The sequence below is a fragment of the Helicoverpa zea genome, chromosome 20, assembly GCF_022581195.2.
Source record: "Helicoverpa zea isolate HzStark_Cry1AcR chromosome 20, ilHelZeax1.1, whole genome shotgun sequence".
NCBI lineage: Eukaryota > Metazoa > Arthropoda > Insecta > Lepidoptera > Noctuidae > Helicoverpa > Helicoverpa zea.
In genome coordinates this window covers 8,554,708-8,577,125 of record NC_061471.1, presented here as the reverse complement: position 1 = coordinate 8,577,125, position 22,418 = coordinate 8,554,708, and the positions used below count along the sequence as shown (strand labels likewise).

The following is a 22,418-nucleotide window of genomic DNA, read 5'->3' as shown; positions in this document are numbered from 1 at the left end:
GAATATTTATTTCGCTTTTTTAGTTTACTTCGATTTAATTATACAAGCTGTTGATTTGCATCCGTGCCATATTAAAGGACGTAATTGTGCTAATGATTCTCGACCCAAATCAACAAAAAAATTGGAACGTAATTTTTTTTTTTTTTTCGGAATTCCGTCAATGTCATCTAGCCGTATTTAAACTTTGCGCGTGTGTTACTGGCCTTAAAACCGTGCTGCGCCCTCACAAAAACGCAAACAGAAAGCATACGCAACAATCATTCATAATTTTCATTCATAAAACTGGATTACTTCTGAAATACTACGACATTACAATGACAAAAAAACTAGTGCATATTAGCTATTTCCCGTCTACTGTAATTCTAATCGATTATTTACGTATTTTATGACCTCCTCCTGAACTATGGCACAAATGCAAATCAACACCTTGTATCTTGGTGTTCTGCACTTCTTATATGATTGAGTGAGTGAGTGATTTCATGATATTATATGATAAAATCTGTATGTTCTAGTTGCACTCCGTATGTAGCTAGAATTATCTGGAATTATGGAGATATTACCAGATGACACTTGTGTCCAATTTTTGTGACTTCTAAGGATAACGTTACTACACATTCATAATACTCACTTGTAGGAGTATCATCAACTCTATCAGTCTGTAGTTTCATCTTCGCAGGGTCGACACACACTGGGCCACAGGTAGCAGTTGAACAGCACACCATGTCGCTATCGCAGTCACCTTCGGGACAGGCCATGGTGGAGTTCAGACCACATACTGCTTCAGCCTCCACGCCGCATGACTCGAAGTTTATCTAGAAGACAAGTAAAAATGAGGTAAATGTTGTTAAGTTTTGCTTGCAAAGACTAAATAAAGTGTCTTGCTTTTAATTAACAGATGAAGTCAAGTCTTTTCAAGTAGTTATCGTCTCGCGCCGGGTAAAACTTATTCATGTACCCACATACTCCTTATCTCCCTAAGAAAAATATTTAAAACCAAATCAATTTTTACAATTAACTTCAGTTATGATCCTCTTCTGACAAGGTGGATTTAAAAACGGCCTATAGATAATATAACACGTACCTCCATAACATCAGATTCAGTAACATTATCGAAATAATGAGGGTCTGGGCAGCATACGGCGGTACCACTTCTCTTGGACCTGGTACACGCATGGTTGTCAGGACAGTCAGCATCAGCACCACAGGTCTCTGGGACGCCGTTACTATCGGTAGCCGGGGCACCAACCTCGCAGGGGTTCTCGTATGATACTTTTGGACGACCTGGGGTGCAAGATACAAATTACATTTAATTTATGATATCGCAAATTCTGCATGAGCGCAGTTCGTGGGCACTGTTCACGCGACTTCTGTTTGAGAAACATCATAGTAAATGTTGCATAGTTACTTTGGGAATTTAAACCCAGAATTCATTATGACTGTCAGAACATTTGATCGGTAAAAGAAAAATACTTACACACTGGATATCCTGTACAAAGATCTCCGGAGCACTGAGCGTCCCTAACTCTGATGCACTCCTCGCCTTCAGGACATGGGTAGCCTGCACAAGGATCATCACATTCACAAGTAGGACATCCGTCAGCCCCGGTCTTGTATCCGTATTCACAAACTGCGGCACATAGCGCTCGGGCACAGGATTCTAAGCTTCGGGCACCACTGCGGGCTGGAAGGGGTGTTGAGGAGCATTTCACTGAAGATGAAGGTCCCATGGAACCTCGGAGCTTGTTGCCTTCTGAATCAACACACCTGAAAGGAAGCAAAAATGTATATACGAATTCTATGTCCACAAATAATATGCATCTAGTAGTTGTATATGTTCCATAATTTGGCAATCTGAATAAAGAATGAAGGATTAATACGAACCAGCAAACCAATCCATTCCTAGAGCACTGTCTAGAAACAAAGGATCCATCTTCACCACACTGGGGCACATAGCCCCTTCCCTCCTTTTCGCTAACAACCAGTAATTCTGCCAACATCTTCTGCTGCGAGCACATTGTCACGTTATGTGGTAGAATGCAATGCTTGCCACATTCACTATTGTCACAGCACTTTTGCATTGAGGGACATTCCAAGTCGTGGGTACAAGGAGATCCACATTCCTCCACGTTGTTCAGAGCGGGGCATGTTCCGGCTTTTTGGAGTTCTAAAGACGCTGGACAGCATACTCCGTAGTCATTTCCTGCAAATAATAAATAGATATATAGAATATACTTCTTTGGTTAAGTGATAGGAAGATGATTCATGCCAAAATGCACCACATACCTGATTCAACAAGACACCTGTACAAAGGTGGACAGTTTGGTTTCCCAGGATCAGTTCCACACAAGAACGGCCTACTAGTTTCCGATATCAATAGAGGCTCTCCCACTGGACAAATGTTCTTTAAACTGCGACCGCGTTTACCTGAAGATCAAGGTTATTATTTAGTCATAACAAAGACTGCATTTGCATATCTGCTGTAATGCGTGCAATATTACCTACAAACTTGGTTGTTATTCATAATTCTGACGTTATGTTATGTTTCATTGGCTAGGTATTTAGCATAACGTCGTCCGTATAAATAATAAGCATCCTTGTTTTGTAACTGTGGTATTTTTTATGCAAATACTTGAAGTGATATAGAAACGTCTTGTTTAATGAATGATTTGCAATTTCGGAAGTGCATTTTTTCGTTTATTGGTCGAAAAATTGACATTGTAACTTAAAAAATACGTAAAATTCGGCTCTTAATACACAATACGGAATCATAGCATGCAGTTACTTACAAGTAGGCACAGGAGGACACGGGGGTTTCAGACACGGTGCCTCTTCTAACTGACACGACAGTTGTCCAGGACAAGTGACAGAGGAGCAAGGGTCCCTGCACTTGCACAACGGACACCCTCGCTGGTCGAGCTCGAAGCCGAGAGGACACAACATTCTGCAAGTATGTGCGGCGCATGGATCTATGCGGGAGCAGTTGACTAGGGCTGCGGCGGGTGCTCTGGTTCCTGGTAACTGTGAAAAAAGATGTGTCTTCAAGACTAAGGTTTGTAAAGGGAGTGGCTTGACTTTTGGATATTTGAATCCTTCCTATATGAAGATTATTTTTACTAAGATTTCATAAATGGTATCCTACTGGCATCTATCAGCTATCATTTGTATTGAATCGTGCTTTATGTATTTTGATAATCCAAACTTATTACTTCGATTATAAATTCAATCATTCTTTACATAAAGTGCTCCAAAAACTAAAGACTGAATCTACAGATTTTATTCCATCAGTTCTCACCTCAAACCCAGCAGCATCGACACACCAACACGTGCTAACGATCTCGTTGTCACACTGGATCTCCTCAAACTCTCCATCCGTGAACCTGCATCGAGGAGTCCTCATGGCCGGCAGCTTGCCCCGGCCGCCGCGGGTGTTGTCCGCGGCTAAGGCACGGGATATCCGCTCTGCTGATAGCTTCACGTTCTCACAGCCTGGGGAAGAATAGCAGGTGTTAGGGAAAAGGCTAGGCATCTGCCTAGCCTTTGATGATGAGGTGTTTATTTTGACAGTGAAGTAAGTTAAGAATTTATGTCATGATGGTGCGGAAATATTCATGTAGTGCTAAATAACATTCGCCTGACCAAAGGAGGACCTAAAGACAAGAGTTTATTATATGGTGTATCAATATTATCTTGCTCATCTCTGCATATACCCACAAGAGGCTCAGGGCACTGTCACTTGGCAAAACTTGACATGTAGATAGTTAAGGAACTTATGACCCCCCGGTAAAGTTTTGAACTGAGAAATTTAAGTGTAACAGGGTGTATTAATTGCTAACTGAATTTCCGCTTCTTAGCATGTATACTGCTTGTTTATTGTATGAAATAGCTCAAATAATCTTCAGATTAACATTTATGCCGTCTGTGATGCTACCAAAAATATTTATAACCCCATTCTATTATACATTGGATCTCGTTAACAGGTAAGTCTTTGCATACATATTTCATTTCTTCTTCACCGACTAGCATCGGATGATGAGAACAGGCTTCTTAATATACGAATCTTAAACATAACTTGTGTAGACCTTTGTGTAGGTGGGTGTAGATCTTTGCACATTTTGAATTTACTTTGGACCTACATGTTACCAGCTGCTTTATCAACAACTTCTACTAGTTTCCATTAATACCGATTAAACTACAATTTACCAGTGAAAAGTGGGTCGACACAGGCGCGACCACAGGTCGTGGAACAGCATATTTTCTCTCCGCACTCATCGTCCGTGGTACACGGCGTCGCACGCGCAGGGCACGCGCTTTCTTGCGCCGGACACCTCCCTCTGAGCTCCGCGCTTGCTGCGAAAATTAAACGAGATTTGAATAAAAGTTGTAAAAGTCCAAGCAAGTTGAATTCAAAGAAAGTTCCACATTTTATGAAACATTGTTTTATTTTAAGAACCGTTGCTTCTAAACTTTAGCTTAAATTGAGAATTTTGACAATACTACTATTCAAAACAATACTTATTTACTTACCAGCTTATTTACCTATTAGTATTACCAGTTGCACATTGCTTTTCCAATTATCTCAATACTAAAGTACTAAAGCCAATGTAAGCAATAAAAATAAGTGCTTTAGCATTCTGTGTAGGTATAGTATTAGTGCACCTTCCATGCGGCGTAGACTTGAGAAATCTAGGGCAGAATATTGGCGCAACTAACACGATAAGGATCGAACGCTATTACAGCTCCGATAGGTAAGTAATTGTGAATAAAACGCCTGATAGCTTTAATTAACTTGGATAATTAATTAATGCAGTAACTGTTTATTTATAGCCGTTAGCAATATTAATGATAACTTAATGATCCTCGCTGAGTTTTTTAGATTTAAGTGGAAAAGTTATTGCAGTCTTGGCCATGATGGTGAGTTAATTGAGATATCAGGTAATTTCATTGAAACTGCCTTTTTTCGAGGATACCGTTTCGTTTTGCGACTGTGCATTAAAAAAAAAACAAGTTTATGTCATCGTTTTTGCTCTCATCCCAACGAGTAGTAGCTCTCCAGGTAGTTTTTAAGTAAAAAATGGCAATAGTTTTACCTTGCTGCAGCAACAGTGCGCAAGCGCAGAGGAGCGCCGCCCTCACCGCCACCGACATCGCTGCATCACACACGCGAACGCTGGCAACAAAAATAAATACTTATTAGTTAATTGTAATCAATGTAAAAGTATGGATAATATTTATAGAAAGGTAGGTAATCACATTCCGCGTATTGTCGGGAATGCAAGAATTGTCATTCAACAACTAGATCAAGGTACCAACGAACTCAAGCTGTGATTAAAAACAAAATTAATATCTCATTGTTTTTTCCTTATAATCAAAACAAATGACGGCCTACAGTCAAACTCAATGAATACAATATATCATTGTCAAGACGATTTCTTTATCTGATCACGTATAAGTATGTAAGGGAGGTCTCCATAGCATTTTTATTTAGTATTCTTGCATCTGAGTCTTGTGCTGTGACTCATACAAATTGTTCAAGTTGAACAAACATGGGCCCGGCCTTGCCGCTCAAATTTATTCGGCACCATTGTTAAATGATACCTAATTAGACAAGTCGTTACACATCGCCTTTAGTTATCAATTGACAATAGTTTGTTGGGGAATTCTTGAAAGTTTCGCCTTTGTGATATTAATTTACGCTGGAAGTTTGGATTGACGAATTTATGTAACTAAGTTGGTGAAGGTTGATTAAAAGGCGATGGAGATGGCATAGACGAGAAAATGCTTCTCGTACCTACTGAATAGTAATATTTAGACCCAAGAGATTTTTCTTACGGACCTTTAAAGAATTTAATTACAGTTATTAAGACATTATGACGAGGGAAAGCCTTGAAATCGAAGACGTAAAGTATTCAGCTGATACTGGATCTCGATTGTTTGCATTTAATAAATTACAAACGCTTAACAGATAATTAATCATTTACTTTTATATTAAACAACCAGGAAACAAGGCGTGAAAATTGTTGCTAGTTTCCTTAGCAATTGCTTTTCGCAATTATTACGTACCTAAAGATTAATGACACTGAATGAAAAGGGGAAGAAATAAATATTGTAATAAAGATTGATTGGTCCAAGTTATATAAAAAAAACCAGACGATTCCAACGATTTATGACGCGTATCAAGTCTACGGTTCGGAATTCAAACGCACGCGCATGCGTCCTCGCGCCACTTCGCGGTTACGTACACTGGGCTTTCCCGCGCAACCGATGCGTTCAGAATTTATTTTAATGTTCTTTTATAATTATACTTAAAACCTTTAAATACTTGAAGTTCCTATTGTATTCGTTTCTATTTGTTGGAGTTAGGAAGTGATGTAACTGCCGAGCCCATCGACTGCATGCTAATTAGCGATTACTTTCTCCGATTTTAGTTTGAGTTTAACGTTTGCCGGTCAACGAACTTAGTTCTGTGACATTGCATCTCTTTCTACTGAAAGCACGACAGCTCATTGTTGTTAACGGTTTCATGGCTATGGTTTTGTTAGATAAAAAATAGTTATTACCTAAAACATCGATATCGATCAAGTAAACCGTGTATAAGTACCATCCCTAAAATCGATAGGTACCAAGTATTATTGGCTTCGCAATAATAGTTTCAAATTCAATGCGGAGTTATCAATAGTTACCGAAACCGTTTATTGAATAAACCTCCCCCAGTTTCGATGTTAGTCAAATAGAATACGTAGGATTAGTTCCGGCGTAGTTTGGAGTCGTATGACCGAAGTTTCGGCAAAGAGTTTCTGAACTCACTTGTGTGAGGCGCCGAATACAAACTTATTGGTACCTAACTACCAAAACCGTCTTTTGAAGAAAATATCGAATGTTACAATTTTACAATATTATTGTTAACATTTATGACACCAATGACTCTGTTTCGGATGGCACGTTAAACTGTAGGTCCCGGCTGTAATTGAATGCATCCTTGGCAGTCGTTACGGATAGTCAGAAGCCAGTAAGTCTGACACCAGTCTAACCAAGGGGTATTGGGTTGCCCAGGTAACTGGGTTGAGGAGGTCAGATAGGCAGTCGCTTCTTGTAAAGCACTGGTACTCAGCTGAATCCGGTTACACTGGAAGCCAACCCCAACGTAGTTGGGAAAAAGGCTCGGAGGATGATGATGATTGTTAACATTTTAGCTTAGTAAATATAGAAGCTTGATTGAATGGTACTAGAGTTCAAAACTTGAAGGTGTTACTTAAAAAATAGGACACTGCAGTGTACTCAAATAAATAAGCAAAATAAGTGTAATGATATTTCAATATTCTGCGATAAGAAAACTTAACTACATTTATAAAGAAAAGATAAAATCCTATCCAAGAAATAGCTCTATAAAGTCAACTTATCCACTTTATTGTGGCAACACAACTTAACACTGCAAAGTTTGTTCGCTTTAGATTCGTCTGGGGAAAATATCTACGTCATACGCTATCAGAGACGTGGGATCTTACGCCACGTTCCTTCATATCTTCGGTCCATGGAGAACAAAATGGCTAGCGGAGGTGCCATAACGGAAAATCGCCTAAGTAGCGCGCTAAAATGCAGGTGAGCGGGAACGAGGAACGTTACCGTTTACGCCGTCTTTGGACCCGATATTTTTTTTTAAACGTTGCGAGATGCCTCAAAGAACCCGAATGCCTCGTTAGTTCACTCGTAGCTGATCGTTTTGGTCACTACCACCGTACGAATTTGACCTGGTAGAAGGCGCCTGACCTACCTGCATTATGGAATCTCCACTAATCTTTCCTTACTCCATGCTTCGGTCACGTCGCCAACAAGCCAGGGATGTCGTAAGTTAGGAGTGAGTGAACTCATGACGTGTCTCGTGACGCAACTCGCGGTGAAAGGCGACCAGACGGCTATGCATTGTGGTGCATCTAATCTTTTTTATGTTATTTTTAAACGATTCTAGAGAAATTTGCGGTAAAATTGGACTACTTGTACGCGCGTAGGAAGTAAGACTTGTGTTTAATTTGTTAAAATTAGAACGTGGGTGTTCTTCATTACTTTCAGAAAAGAGTTAATTTCGTAACAGGAGTTGTAAAAGGTCTTATATCAACATTTATAAATCTTTCTAAGGTAGAAAGAAATTCTGTTTTATAAAATTGAAGAAGAAAATGTTTTCGCCATTCAATTTTAATATCTTATTTGCATTACAAAGGACAACAGAATCATAGAGGCGTCATTAAAAAAGATATTGAGAGCGAGGAGTTCAGAATACTCAAAACGAATCGCATTTTACGCAAATCAGAGGAAAATGTGTGAAAACTTGTGTGAAATTTCGGTCATAAAGATCAAATTCCTTTGGCTTCATACAAACAGAGGAATAGTAAAAGTTTAAAGTCAATGTTCTCGTAAAAATCGACAAGAGCTCGATTGAGAAAGTAAGTTCGCAAAGGGTTAGCTTGTAGCAAAATTTGATAGCTTTGGAACATTGATTCGAGACGCTCAAAGTTTTCTTCCTTTTAACATAACTCTGTTGGTATTGATCGAGCTAGGAATGTAAATCAAACTTTGAGAGATCGTGGGCATAAATCTCATTTTTATGACTTCTTACTTACTTTGCCTACTTATTTAAGGAACACGATATTGAATCGAAATTAGGCATCTATCTATGTACTTACCTACAGTAAATTAGCTATACCTATTAAACTCGAAAATATAGGAATAAATTGATTACCCTAAGGTGTTAGTACAAAATTGAAACACGACTTACCTGCCCAAGTGCAATGAAGTTACTGCTGGATTTTCGAAACATTATAAATGTAGATCTATTTATTAAAGTAAATCGGAGTCCAGCTTTGTGTGTAACAAATTGAAATCAGAATGAAAGTAGAAAAATAAACAATGGCGTGTCATTTATTGTAGCAAAAGACAGGCAGACCATACAGCCTAGCCATGTTTCTTAATGTCATTATTCTATAATGCGGCCTAGCCATAATAATAAAAACTACAATTTATATTTTTTATACCACATTCATAACAATTATGCAAATATTGTCATAGTCCTCAAAATGTTACAAATTATCCGTAACTAGGTCAGTCTTTATGCAACTATCATCACTACCACCTTCATTAGTGTCAGTTGCAACTAACATAACAAACCGGTCCACCGTCCACTATTTATCAGTTCATGACATAATCTATTCAGCGTTGAGTAAATCCATTGTTTTTATATCGGCGATTGAGTAGTTGTTTTGTAAACAATTAGCAATTGTCTGATAACAAGCGAGAGATTTGCGAGCTCGGATTGTCTACAATTAACACCTATTAAAAGACTTTATGATAGAGATGATTACATATTTACGAAGATCCATTATTCATGACGATAAAACAAGGGAATTATAGGTGTAGACTACTCTCAATTCAATTAATGTAATCGATCGAGAATACACCGGGATGCATCCAATTCAATCATTTCATTCTCCATTTATATTGCTAACATCGGAAAATTCATATCGATAAAAGCATGGAATTGTACAATTAAATTAATTCAAGCGCAAACGAGTTGGATTCAATATAATATAAAACACAATGTTACTATAGAAAGTGAATTTAACTAAGGTATTCAAATGGTGACAGATTGGCACGGGCTATGAGAGGTTTCTCTTCGTGTTTATTTTGCCTACTTTTGTTATTTTTGCGCGAAAAATCTTTTTTTTTATTGTTGTAGGTAAGGTGAACGACTTTTTAGAATTTCTATTGAAAAAGGCTTTGCTCTGTACAGAATATGATGCACCTTACAGTTCATCCTTTAAGTTACATACGTTTTTGGAACATCAGCGTGCCCTTTTGGCTCACTGTGCCCTGTCTCCTATACGCGGAAACTTCTAGATTGCAAAATATGTTTAATGCACTAAGTTTAGTTTAATAAATATCCTACATAAGCAGATATTAACCTCAATCCATACACCTAGGTACGTAGGCATAAGTAATATGCTGTAGGAAGCTTACGCAAACTAGTTACTCAGCTATATTACCCGTCTTTGTTAATCTAGGCTATATTATGTGACGCTACAGAATCTACATGCGACCCGTGATGGATCCTTGCACAATCCCTCGAGACATTAATGTATCTATCATTTGAGGACGGTCTTTGTGACTAAAAGAGGCATTTTGTATAGGAAAATCTAGATCTTTTAGCTTCTTTGCTCCTGTTCTATATCCTTAGGGACCCCGTTTTCGTTTCAGGAAATGTCTTTTACGAACCTGGCGAATTAAATCAAGTGGTGCGTCAGAGATATTAAGTCCTTGCCAGATGCTTTCAAATCTCAGCTACTTCTAGGAAATAAAATGTTAGGTACCATGTGAATGTTTTATCTTGTTCTAGTAAACAAGATAAAAAGCGTGTAAAGTAAATGAACTCTACTGATACAGAGAGGAAAATACTTTTTATTCATTTAATAACATAAAAGCCTGGAAAAACATCGAAGGCGGCAGTTTTATGTTTGATGGAACGTAACATAAAAAAATCTTTTGTTCTATAGAATCACGCTAAAAGTCTGTGTTTCTTGGCAAGATACCTATCTTCTATTAGCGTAAAAAGCCTGAGTATGGCGCCAGAGAAAAAGATCGATTGGAGCTTTTTACCGATACTGTTTATTAAACGTTAATAAAAAAAATAATCTTGGAAAAAGATAAACTGCAATTAGGAAATGAAATTAGTGCATAATATCCTGGGAGACAAATTAATTAGCTTAATTATTGCGATTTATCTTAGCGTAAAATACAAGTGTCAACTTTGTTAATGAGTAATTGACCCCCATTTAGCAAGCGTCTCCAAAAATACAATGTTGCAACAGTCAAATATTTTAATAAGTATGTGGAAAATATGCCTATATGTAGGTTCTAGCATGCAGTTGTTAATTATCATAAATAAAGCAATCACTATGTAGAAAGTAAAATTTGAATGTGTCACTCACGATTTTGGCACACATTGTATGTATCGTAACAATGTACCTACTATCATGGGCACCTCATATAAATACTTACGACACGAAAAGATTTAGTACATCTATCTAATTTAACTTTTGTTATGATAATCAAAGATTAACAATAGAAGGTGCGATCGTTTTTTGTCTTACTTTTACATTTTGACAGTTATGACGAAAAAATTAGGCATTTTTTATGGTTCTACATTTTCCTTTTCAATTAGCATTTTTTTTCTGTAACGAGCAATTTTATTTTGCCGCTGTCGTTTCAAACTTGTTGCCAATGGAATCAATTCAGTATTTGTCTGTCAATCAGTCTTGTCACAGTCCATTCTCTCGGGGGCTTTTGAGGTTTACATTGAAGGAAAATTGGCTACGCCGAGTTACATAACACAATAGGTAGGTATATTATCTTACGCGCGAATTGTTTTGGGTTCTTGAAACAAATCACGACGATTGACGTGGTCAGTTTACTGTGCTATTGAAGGCAGCTATTTTTGCACATTTTCTCAGTAACTAAAAATAGCGTTTAAAGACTTAAGTAAGGTTTCTGAAATTGTAGCGTAATGTTACTAAAAAGTCCTTTCAGGCGAGACGTTCCAAATAATAAAAATTCAAATCACTGACATTTCATAGTGCGATCAAGGGCTGCTCGCACGAACGCGAAAGCCGCGCGTGACAGTCAAACAAAACAAGCCTCAGGTCATTGATGCCTGCTTTCTCGATTTCACTGAGTGACTTCATTACCGAGCTGTCAATAATGACATAATTAGTCCACAATTACTGCATTTGTGTCGATAGCTTGATTGTTATTGATGTTCGTGTAATGGAATAATTGTTGTAATAATAGAAGTGTTAATGTTGACACGAAATTTGTCATAGCAGCTAAGTTTAGTGAATTTAGCGTGTGAAATTAAGCTTTTTGGGTACGGTTAGATTTGCTATGTGTACGTTAGCGAACAAAGTTGTTTTTTTTGGAAATGGAAGACCCGTATAAAAAAATCCGCCATAGTTCTTTCCGCTACCTGTTTTCCCAATGGTCTTTTTAGGCTCCTCGTTGAATAGCGTTTTTATAAAACTAGTGTATGTTCTGTTCGTTGAATTGAGAACTTGACTTTTACACATACGCACTCAAAAGACGAACTCATGGGTGTCTATCGAATGATCACTATTAAAAATTAAATTATAAATTTAACCAACTTGGTACCAACTTGGTACTTACGTAGTGTTAAAAGTTATTTTTTGCTTTTTATAGGGTTTAGCGTTTTTAACCTTTTGTCATAATAATTGCGTGCTTTTTTGGGTCGGGGGTTTTTTTAAATTTATAATTTAATTTTATTTCATGCTTTTTGAAGGAGCTCCTTAATTTTTCCTTCTTTCATTTAATTTCTTTTATTTTAAGATGTGGTCGCTATATGCGATCTCGGCCAAAGGAAGCTGTTTAACAATCCTCATGACAAACTGGCTCTGGGAGAATTGCACAGATTGAGAAACAATAAAGATTAACCTTTGGTCATTTTAGACTTTCAGCAAAAATACATATAAATCGGTTTATCCGTTTCATTCCGGCATTCCAGGGTTTCATCCGCCACATCCTATTTCCAGCATCAGGTTCTAATCAATTAGAAAAATGAAGAGAGCTAGTCAAGACAAATTCAACGAGCCCAAACTCGATGGGTTTACTAAAAGGCAGTTCAGGGTTACGTCTCCGATCTTCGTGTCCTAACAGCAGACCAGCTCAGTGGTTCCAGAAGACATTAGTGTTTCAAATTTCTGATCCCACATATGCTTGCAAGTAAACTGAGCGTGTAACATTCCTATCACACCTAACAAACGAGCTGATGACCTTGAAGACCTGAACCGATTTCCACCAAACATAGCTAAGAACACTCCCGAATGACATACCTTTCAAACAAAAAAACCGCATTACAATCGGATCATCCGTTTGGGAGCTACGATGCCACATACACACACACACACACACACACACACACACACAGACACGTCAAACTTATAACACCCCGTCGTTTTTGCGTCGGGGGTTAAAAAAGATACTTAAGAACTACAAGATTTACCGCACTTCAAAAAAATTATCGAACCGCAAATCTTGATAAATTCATGAAATCCCTCTTAATATCGGTAAGCTCTTTAATATCTTCAGTTAATGTGCTGACTTAAGCAATTTCCACGGCAATGGGTATCGGAGTTGAAACGATCTATCAATTTAAATGCTCACTAAACTTTGGATACGCGGTGAACTATAAAAACTTGGAAAATGTTCACCCAAAGTACTTTGGGTCGGTTTAACTTGAAGATTTGAAGAGTAAATTATTTTCTGGGATTTCTCGCTGAAAGTTTTTTTCTTTTTCAGACGAAAATGACTTCGATAAGATCCTTTTTTATGGATGCGGAGATGAGATTATTATACGGGTGGCTACTGAGACTTAGAACTATTACAGAACAGTTTATTCAATGAGTAATTCAGCAAACGTGTTTAAATATTTATTTTATTTTACATAGTAGATACATAGCAGATACAAACTGCATAAAGCACCTACATTTGCGCTGTGTAGTTAGAAGACCGCAAATCAGCGGTTTACAAACTCTGTCGACCAAACCAACGTGTCGACATTCAAGACCAATATTTCACTGGGTTTTGATAAAACATGCAACAAAACGTCGCGGTTTACCCGTATTGCAAATTTTACAAAGCTTACAATCATATTATTTCAATCAAGCTAACCTCATGACTATGATCTGTTAAAACTAAAGACAGATGTCAGCATTTATTACATTGTTACTTACAATAGGAAATGTCTTTTAATTCTTACATGCCTTTTCTAAAACCATAAAACGTAACTTACCGCCATTACTTTTTGCACAATGATCGATAAATCATCGATTGGCGAAGACAAAAAGCAACTTTCTCGCCAGCTATAAAGCTTGACTTCCTACAAATATGGAATTATGAAGAATATGAAGTAAATATATGAGAGAACAAGTAAAACCGTGTCGGAAGTGTGTGTGGTACACGTTACATCCCAATGTATCTCGTGTCACGGAAGACAGTTGCAGTTTCCCCAACTTACTTCCACTGTGTGTGATTAATTCGCTTTGTGTACATATTATGTACTTACCTATGTTATATTCTATGAGTGTAAGTATGCCCTTTGCTTTGAGGCGATGTGATTAACTCATTCCTTCTCTGTACTTGCCCTTGTCATGCCTTGTACTTGGAGGCTTGGCCCTGCAGTGGGACATTAAAAAGGCTAACGCTGACCTTTTGTACCTTCTTAGGTACATACATAGAGTATATAGATATAAGATAAATACGATGCTATAATTACGTTTCATAACTAAATATCACAATTTAGAATTTCTTTGTCAAAAAATAGCGTGACTTTTTTTATTATCTCTTTTGCTTATCTATCTATCATTCAAGAAAGTCATTAAAAAGTTAATCATCATACCTATCCATTAAAGCGTGAATAATCCTCAAAGTTATCCATTTACAATGGAAAGAATAAATTCATAACTAACAATGATTAAGTGAGAAGATTAAATAAAAGTAGGTACAAAGTAAGCATCCATTTCACAAAGTCTATTTTCTTATCTGGATTAAACCAACAAGTTAATAGGACATTTTGACATAATTTACAAGTTTTATTCACTAAATATCGCATTAAATACTTCATGGCAATTTCACGAATGAATAGATACTCTTTAATTGTTACAGCCAGGGTTGCCATGATGATAATTTTGCATATTTATCAAACAGGAAGTTTTGTCGTGAACGCGGCACAATGCGGAAGTTAATTACCATAGTAATGTGGAAATTAAGGGTTCTGCTGCACGATAGATTTCAGATAAGTAGAATAACTAATAAACTGTTATTAGTTAGTTAAGTTTAAGTAGCAAGTTAAGCTAACTATTTCCATTGTGGGTGCAGCGTGAGCGTGTCAAACTCTTACTGACTAAAACGCACCATTTTCATTCCTAAGCCCTTTATGTACCCAGGCCGTGGTAACTCATCCCGCAGCCCTGACTATTCTTTACTGGTTTTAACTGTTAGAATAGTATACATTTTCCGACTTTCAAAGCAGCGTGAACACCAATTCTTAAATCATCCATCAATACAATTTTTTTTCTTTCTCCCCAAGCCTGAAAAATCTAACAAGCCCAAGCTTCTACCCCGAATAAATAATTTCAGAATGTAAAACGATTTCTCCCAACATCGGGAGCTTAACAACCGATCTGTTTAAGATAACTGGAGCGATTTGCCATCCATTAGGCGGATTGCCTTATTTACATTAATGGTTCGCGTTTCCTGAACGGCCCGCTTTAAAGTTTCGGGAAAAAGTGCAAAGTATTTGAGAGCTTGTTAATTGGAGTTCGGATTTGGCCAGATGTTTTAGTTTTAATCATTTGTTTTTTTTTTTTAGAAAAAGGTTGTTCGGAGTTTTGTGTATTGGTTTGGTATTATTGGTTGCTTATTGCTGAATAATTATTTATTTGTCTTTTTCAATACATTTTTAAAACTTCCAATCATATATTGGCGGGGTTTACACTTAGATACTTAAACGTCAAGAATCACTCTAATAATTAATACAAACTGCATGAAATCAGTAAAGTCCTTTATCGTGAACATGCGCGACAGATGACTATGTTTTATAAATTCAGTGATTGTTGCAACATATATTTTCCCAGGAAAAACTGCACTAAGTAATAAGAAAAAAGTTAATGTTACGAAGTGGTTTCCACCATTTGTTACGAGGGAACAGTGAGCCGTATCCGTACTAGTGGAATTACTACATTAGTACCACTGAAGTACATACAGCCAATCTAATCCAATCTAATTGGATATATCTGCTCTTGGGTTGGCACACTTTTTCCAATATACTAGATATCCAATCCAATATACTAGGTACTATGCATTAGTAGGTACTAGATCAGTGTACTAATTTAGTTTAATGTTCACAAGAGATGTATTATCTTTTAACCATTGTAGGCAAGTATGTGATTGTTCGAAATAACAGTTACTGGTACATAAAGGGCTTCAAAAAGATGGAACGTAGGTTTTGGACAGGAAAAGTCTGACACTCTCCCGCTACACCAGAGGGCATGATGATACAATCTTAAAAAAACTGGTAGGTTCCTATGTGATTGTAAGAAATTGATGAAATAACATTAAGACCCATTTCTTTTCCAAAATATACCTCACATCATACAAAAGCTTCTTTCGTGGCTATTACAAGCCATTTTTCTTGAATATCGTATAACCTTCTCAATAAAAACTAGGTATGTTACAAAAGTAATATTTCACGTCCACGAACACATTGGTCTGGCAACCCCGAGTAATGATCACGCAGTGAGGTGTTTCATATTTTACCTGTGGCTATATTTTGGCACCGTACCTTGCGCTACCAGGCCTTTTAACGTACCTATAATGGATTGTTCTAGACTGTTAACTGCAGCTAAGTTGGTTTGATGCGGCTTATATTGGCCTCGGAGTAACCGCAACTTACCTACCTACTTAATAACTACATGCTAACCTAAGATAGGGTCAATCCATATTTTATGTATTAGAGTACCTAAGTTTAAACCTCAGAAGTGTTGACTTAAAAGTAAGAAGGTCATTGATTTTTATCAATTTCAGTTGCATCAAGAAACTTAAAGAAAGTACACCTTCTTTAAGTTTCTTGTATTCAGTGAAAAAGAATCATAGAATAGTTTCTAAGTTTGTTACAATTGAATAAATAAGTACTTACGTATGAACGTGTTCCTAGACATTACACTATGTCCCATAGCAATATGCTTATTATATGTAGGTACGCCATTATAAAATGAAAGTATGACGCAAATGTAAACTCAAACTGGACATCTTTATTTTTTCATGAACTACTATTACTTAATTTAATTTATATAATACCTACTTAAAAATGAGAAATACTTAGTATTTGGGTGTACTGTTGTGATACTTTCATAAATATTTTACTAAACGAAAGTAATACTCTAATGTACGTAGCGAAAAACTTGTTTATTCTGGACTGTCATTTGAGTAATGGAAATTGCATAGCATCTGGCAATCAAGTTATCACTCTTACTTACATACATTATCTTATAGAAACATCTAGAAAAACATTACCACAAGATACTACCCTAATGGCTAAAAGAAAATGAAATTAACCTCTACTAACCCCTACTGAAAACTACGGAAGCTTCACAAACCATCATATCATCATCACATTACTAATTAGCGATGATAAATGACATGTAATCCATACTAATCGTCATGTCCGAGGCACTTTCACTCCGGCATGCGACATGCCGGCCGAGTGAAACCGCGGACTGTTAGAGAGAGTTCGCAATTACTCGCGTCTGCGTTTGCGCAGCGTTTGAAGTCTTTTCTAGTAAATGTTTAACGTTATTTTCATAAACTATTGGAAATATTTGAATGAAATTATATCGGTGAGAATAAAAAATACAGCTTGAAGTAACTAGGCTCTTAAGATGGGTGTTCTGTTTTGAAGTTGTCACTGATGAGTCAACACAACGTAATCATAAAGTTAAGTTATGATATACTACGTTATACTGATGTAATCATGATGTAATGCAACTGGTATTTTGGTATACAGTCTCAATTTACCATCTAGGAGCAAGTTGAAAGCAGTGGAGTTATTTGAACTCCTTGCGTTACAAAAAAAGAAACTTTTTTAAATTCGAATTGCTATTCGAACTTCTTTTCCTCATGCTGACGTGTGTATACTCCTTTTTTGGAAGCCTTTTTTGTCTGAATTAAAGTCAGGCTTTCACAATAGGAAGCATGTTAGGAAGGTCAGTTAACTACTTTCACCCTGCAATCCAGATAATCGTAATTAATGTTAACAGTTCTACACCTTTCTAAAGACCTAAATAACTTAATGTTTATTATACTTATTCGTGTTTTGTACTTGTGTTACAATGTCAGAGCAATTACAAAGGTTTTAGATTGTGTGGTATTGAGAGTAGCGTGTTTTCAAGTGGGAGAATAAAATATGTAAGTAATGTTGGTAAAGTAAAGCATACTACGTACTTAAAAAAATACAACAGCTTTAATTTGCTTTTTAGAAACGACTTAGTTTAAAAGAAACTATGTGTTTTAAAATACAGCGCGTAATTATTTTATCTGCACATTTGTAATGGAATAAATAAAACTCACAAAGCCATCAAAATATTTTGACAGTCAAAATAAACAGATTCAAAACCGTGATTAATAACATTCGTTGAACTCCAAAAATAATATTGACAGTGATTATTTCATTAATCTTACATTATGTTTTTCATGTTTTCTTAAATATGTACAAGAGCTTATTAAGTAAACACGAAATAGGTTTTTTGCTAGTAATTTTTGCAAAGCTCATTGAAATTGACTGATTAAGTACCTATTCTTTACGTTTACAAATGACAAAATAATCATAAGTAGGTATGATTTAGAGGTGATGTCATTTAGATGAAAATGTTATTACATACATAACCTCTACATTAATTAGCTTATACATATTTTTTTGTCTGTAAATAATTTTAACAGTCCGGGTCTCTGTAATCCTGTGGACTGCTTATAAATCAGGCTAAATACAAACATTTTTTTTCTTAAAGTAATCCTATAGAAACTCTTTTAAAACGTCAAGCTGGAAGCGCGGTTTCAAGTAATAGTTCGCATGGAGAAGAACCGGTAAGAATCTGAATAGACACCTTCGTTATTACTATTTTTACGATACCTACATGTCCATAATATTCTTCAATGTAACAGAATAACACATTTCGTTCACTATTATTTCAATTTACATTCATAGAATATCTGCACGAATTTTTCCTCTATTCCGATAGAAAAATGATGATACGAAAGAAAATGGAGGTAACTCAATAAGACGTAGGTGTTCTAACATTGTGTAAGAATCGACAACTGAACGCCCATATAGGATATCCGTTTTCCGTCTGACGTCACACTTGGAAAGTGGCACAAGTATGAAATTTAAAATTTTTGCTCAATATTTATAGTTATTGTATAAGTTGATCACCATTCGCGAGTTAACTAGTTTCGCAATTAATATTTTTAATTGGAATAAATGTGTAAATGAAAATAATGATGTAGTGGTTTTCGTTTATTAGAATTAGAAATAAGTTAAGCGTCAACAATTCTGCATCGCTGAATATAGTGAAGAAATTATTCAAATGTTATTAATAAGTAACAAGTGTCGAAAGAAAGCATTTAATGAGATTTATCACCCAAAACCTCATTATAAAATACCTCCTTCACCTACCTCCGCAGCAGTAGTTACCGACATTGAATTAAACTATCAAGCACACTTCTAAAGTATCCCATAAAAAGAACATCAAAAGAAAGAAAACCGTTTAAACACAAGCAGCGTAGATCCGCTTTAATCATTATGTATCCAATATCGTTAGTCCCACAACACCTCCGGCCAATAAACAGTGCTAGTGTTGCCAGCAGTCACGTACGGCAATAACGCGCTGGGTTTAAACAGCGCATTACTGCATAAATAGAGACGGTGTTGCCAGTTTATCTTGTTCTACAAACTCTTTAGTGAACTGTTACATTTAATTGATTTTGTAGCTGTTTTCTTGTGAGATTACGATCTTTGTAGAGTAGTATCTTAATTCTTGTGGCAATTAGTTCTCTCGAAATAATACGACACCCTCGTCAATATTGTTAACAAAGATAAATGCATTCTCTATTGCATTTTAGAATCAACGCCACGTCATCTACATATACAAAACACGGAAAAAGCAAATTCTAACAACAAATCCATATACAAGAATCTCAGTATCCCTCTGTAGTCTTTTGGTCTAGTCTACGACCGAACAGTTATGAATTAACCATTTCGTTCACAAATACCTCGGTTACTACACATAAATATGTCCAAGGATTTCACGGAGACGCAACGTGTGTCCATATTGTGTCGTAAACATAACTCGCTAGCTATTCATGGCGGCTTTGCTCCAGGGATTTTATGAACGCGTAACTTCCTCCTGACTTTATACAGCTCACCGTTACGGACTTTGGGAATTACGTGCGATTTTCTGAATAAAGAATCTTCTAGAAATCCAGGTTAGGGATCAAAGACTTTGGAAGTTGAGCTTTCGAAGTTATAAGTAGTTTGTAACAAGGGGAATCAATTTAAATGTCAGATTCGGTTTTGGTTTAATGAAACGGTAAATCTTCAATGAAGATTTTAGAGTTGCGGTAATTAGTTTAATAATGTCTGTGAAAGTTGTATTGTGTTATAATCAATTCAAATTCTGACTCAATCTGGTAAGATCTCACATGTCGCAATTTAGCAAAACTGCATTAGTTCCATTTTATAAACATCGTTCCATGAAAAGCACTTAAGAACACAGCTATTTAGCTTTCACCCTAACAGTACTCAGTAGCATTCTCTCAGCCTCTATTCAACTGAACCAAAACTGCATTCCCCAACAAGCATCAAACCACGGCCTCAGTCTATCCTAAAGACTATATATCCTCTATGCTCTATGCTCTATACTGTATTGTCAGTACATGAAAACGAGACCAATACAGCGATATAGATTAAGTTTTATTGAACAAGTTCATTCGCCATTTGCCCTTAGTTGGCTCACTGCAGATTGCAACGGAGTGCGGTTGCCGTGGATCCGTTACAAGCGTTGCGTTCAGTGACCTACACACGGATCTATTTGATGGGAAATTCACTTGTTAATCGTAGTGCAAAAACTGATTTCACCTCGTGTTTGTTGCGGGACTCATGTTCTTCAAGTTGTAGTTAGTTAAATTTTTCTGTATGCTTCTCATTTTACCGATGAGGTCTAATACTTTGGATTATTTTGGGTGATAGATATCAGGTGGCCTAAAACTGGGTGTTCATTCGGTATTAACTTAACCTAACTAACAGTCTCGTGGTAAAGCGTGACTGAATTTGCAAATAAAATCGGTTCTTTTTTTCCACTTACGGTATGGGTTAAAACTTATGTCGATTATAATCCGATTTATAATCCAGGGGTTTGTACATTTATACTTAAAATCCTATAATAATATTTTTTTGTACAGACTAAAAATAGACTATACAGTTTAAAGTTAGTGTTGCAGCATATTATGTCGATTTAACCTACATTCAATTCTCAGAAACTACCTGTGCACCTAAAAGGATTTTGGTTTTACGAACAAAGACTTGCTACCAAAACAGAAGGGACCACAAATGTGAAAGTTTATGACGTCATTAACCTACTATACTTAGGCATTACCGAATGAAAATCGCGTTGTGGGTCCTGTCCTTTAAGTAGGCATACGTTTATACTGCTTTTACGGTAAATGGTTAAGTTATACTCATTTAAAAACATGTGGGAAAGATTGATTGGGGAAAGGCAATAACTTAGGTACATTTCATCCCGGTAGGTATGATATTTTCTATATCAAACGCGTGAAGAAATCGTCATGTAATAATACAGTTTTTAATGCAATTTCGGGACACAGCGGATGCCGCAGCCTACTTAAAAGTCCATTGTTTCATTAATACCGGTATAGCATGACACTAGTTTTAATTTCATTATTTTAATAAAGGCTCGGATTACAGTAATTAATCATTGTGCTTTTAGCAAATAGTGCGCTGTTTCCGTTTTTGTTTGGTAATTAAGTGATAAAATGGCGGGTGAAAAACGTTAGTTGATTATTATCTGTGTGTTTAATCTCTTTTATAGTAATTAGAGAGTGTATAACACGGCTTTTGGTGTAATTGTTTAACGGGTTTAGTCCTTTGTTGTTTGGAATGTTTTATTGCGACATATAAAATTGTTGTGTCGAAAAACAGCATGATAATGCTCGTCAAGTACCTATGTCACTTTTTGTTTTAGACAGGTATGAATAGCCATATTTTACTTCCTGGTGCTTGGAACAATAAAAATATTTCAACAAAAGTTGGCATATACGTGACCTGGTCTACGATAATTATTACTATATAATGCAGGAAATAGTTTTACAAAGAGAACTAAAACAAACTGATTCAGGCTCCGGTTTATCTGCCATTGGCTAATGAACTACCACATTGCCCTTTGTGATATTTTTTGCTTGGTATAAAAGACGTACCTACCTCAGTCACTTAATATTTTAAGTTGTATTATAATAATGAATAATATTTTAATATTTTAAGTGAAGCCGAGCAATTTCCTTTCCAATTCCTAGATGAAACTACTTCCCGATCAGGTAGGGGACTAGGATGGAAACTTCCAGAGCTAAGTTCAAACAAACAAACTTCAGTATTACTCGTATATTAGGATAAATAACGGCAACAGATGTAAATGCATCGCCGGTCGCTTGCATTGCATTCGGCTGCATCGTTGCAAGCACGATTTTGTGTGGTTATTGCAAACTGCGCGCTGCATCGAGACATCCCGTTAACGGTTGGC

The 22,418-nt window shown here is 36.4% G+C and overlaps 1 protein-coding gene across 2 annotated transcripts in view; it reads right to left on the bottom strand.

Moving 5' to 3' along the window:
• Positions 1-22,418, bottom strand: part of LOC124640205 — a 62,903-nt gene that overhangs the window by 9,197 nt on the left and 31,288 nt on the right. For both annotated transcript variants that reach the window (XM_047177871.1, XM_047177872.1), the window contains exons 2-10: positions 5,088-5,167; positions 4,201-4,347; positions 3,293-3,486; positions 2,787-3,018; positions 2,284-2,424; positions 1,882-2,200; positions 1,475-1,764; positions 1,082-1,281; positions 629-812 (exon numbers count right to left, since the gene is read on the bottom strand). In XM_047177871.1, coding sequence (XP_047033827.1) covers positions 629-812; positions 1,082-1,281; positions 1,475-1,764; positions 1,882-2,200; positions 2,284-2,424; positions 2,787-3,018; positions 3,293-3,486; positions 4,201-4,347; positions 5,088-5,145 — 1,765 coding nt within the window. In that variant the 5' untranslated portion in view covers positions 5,146-5,167. The remainder of the gene's footprint in view (positions 1-628; positions 813-1,081; positions 1,282-1,474; positions 1,765-1,881; positions 2,201-2,283; positions 2,425-2,786; positions 3,019-3,292; positions 3,487-4,200; positions 4,348-5,087; positions 5,168-22,418) is intronic.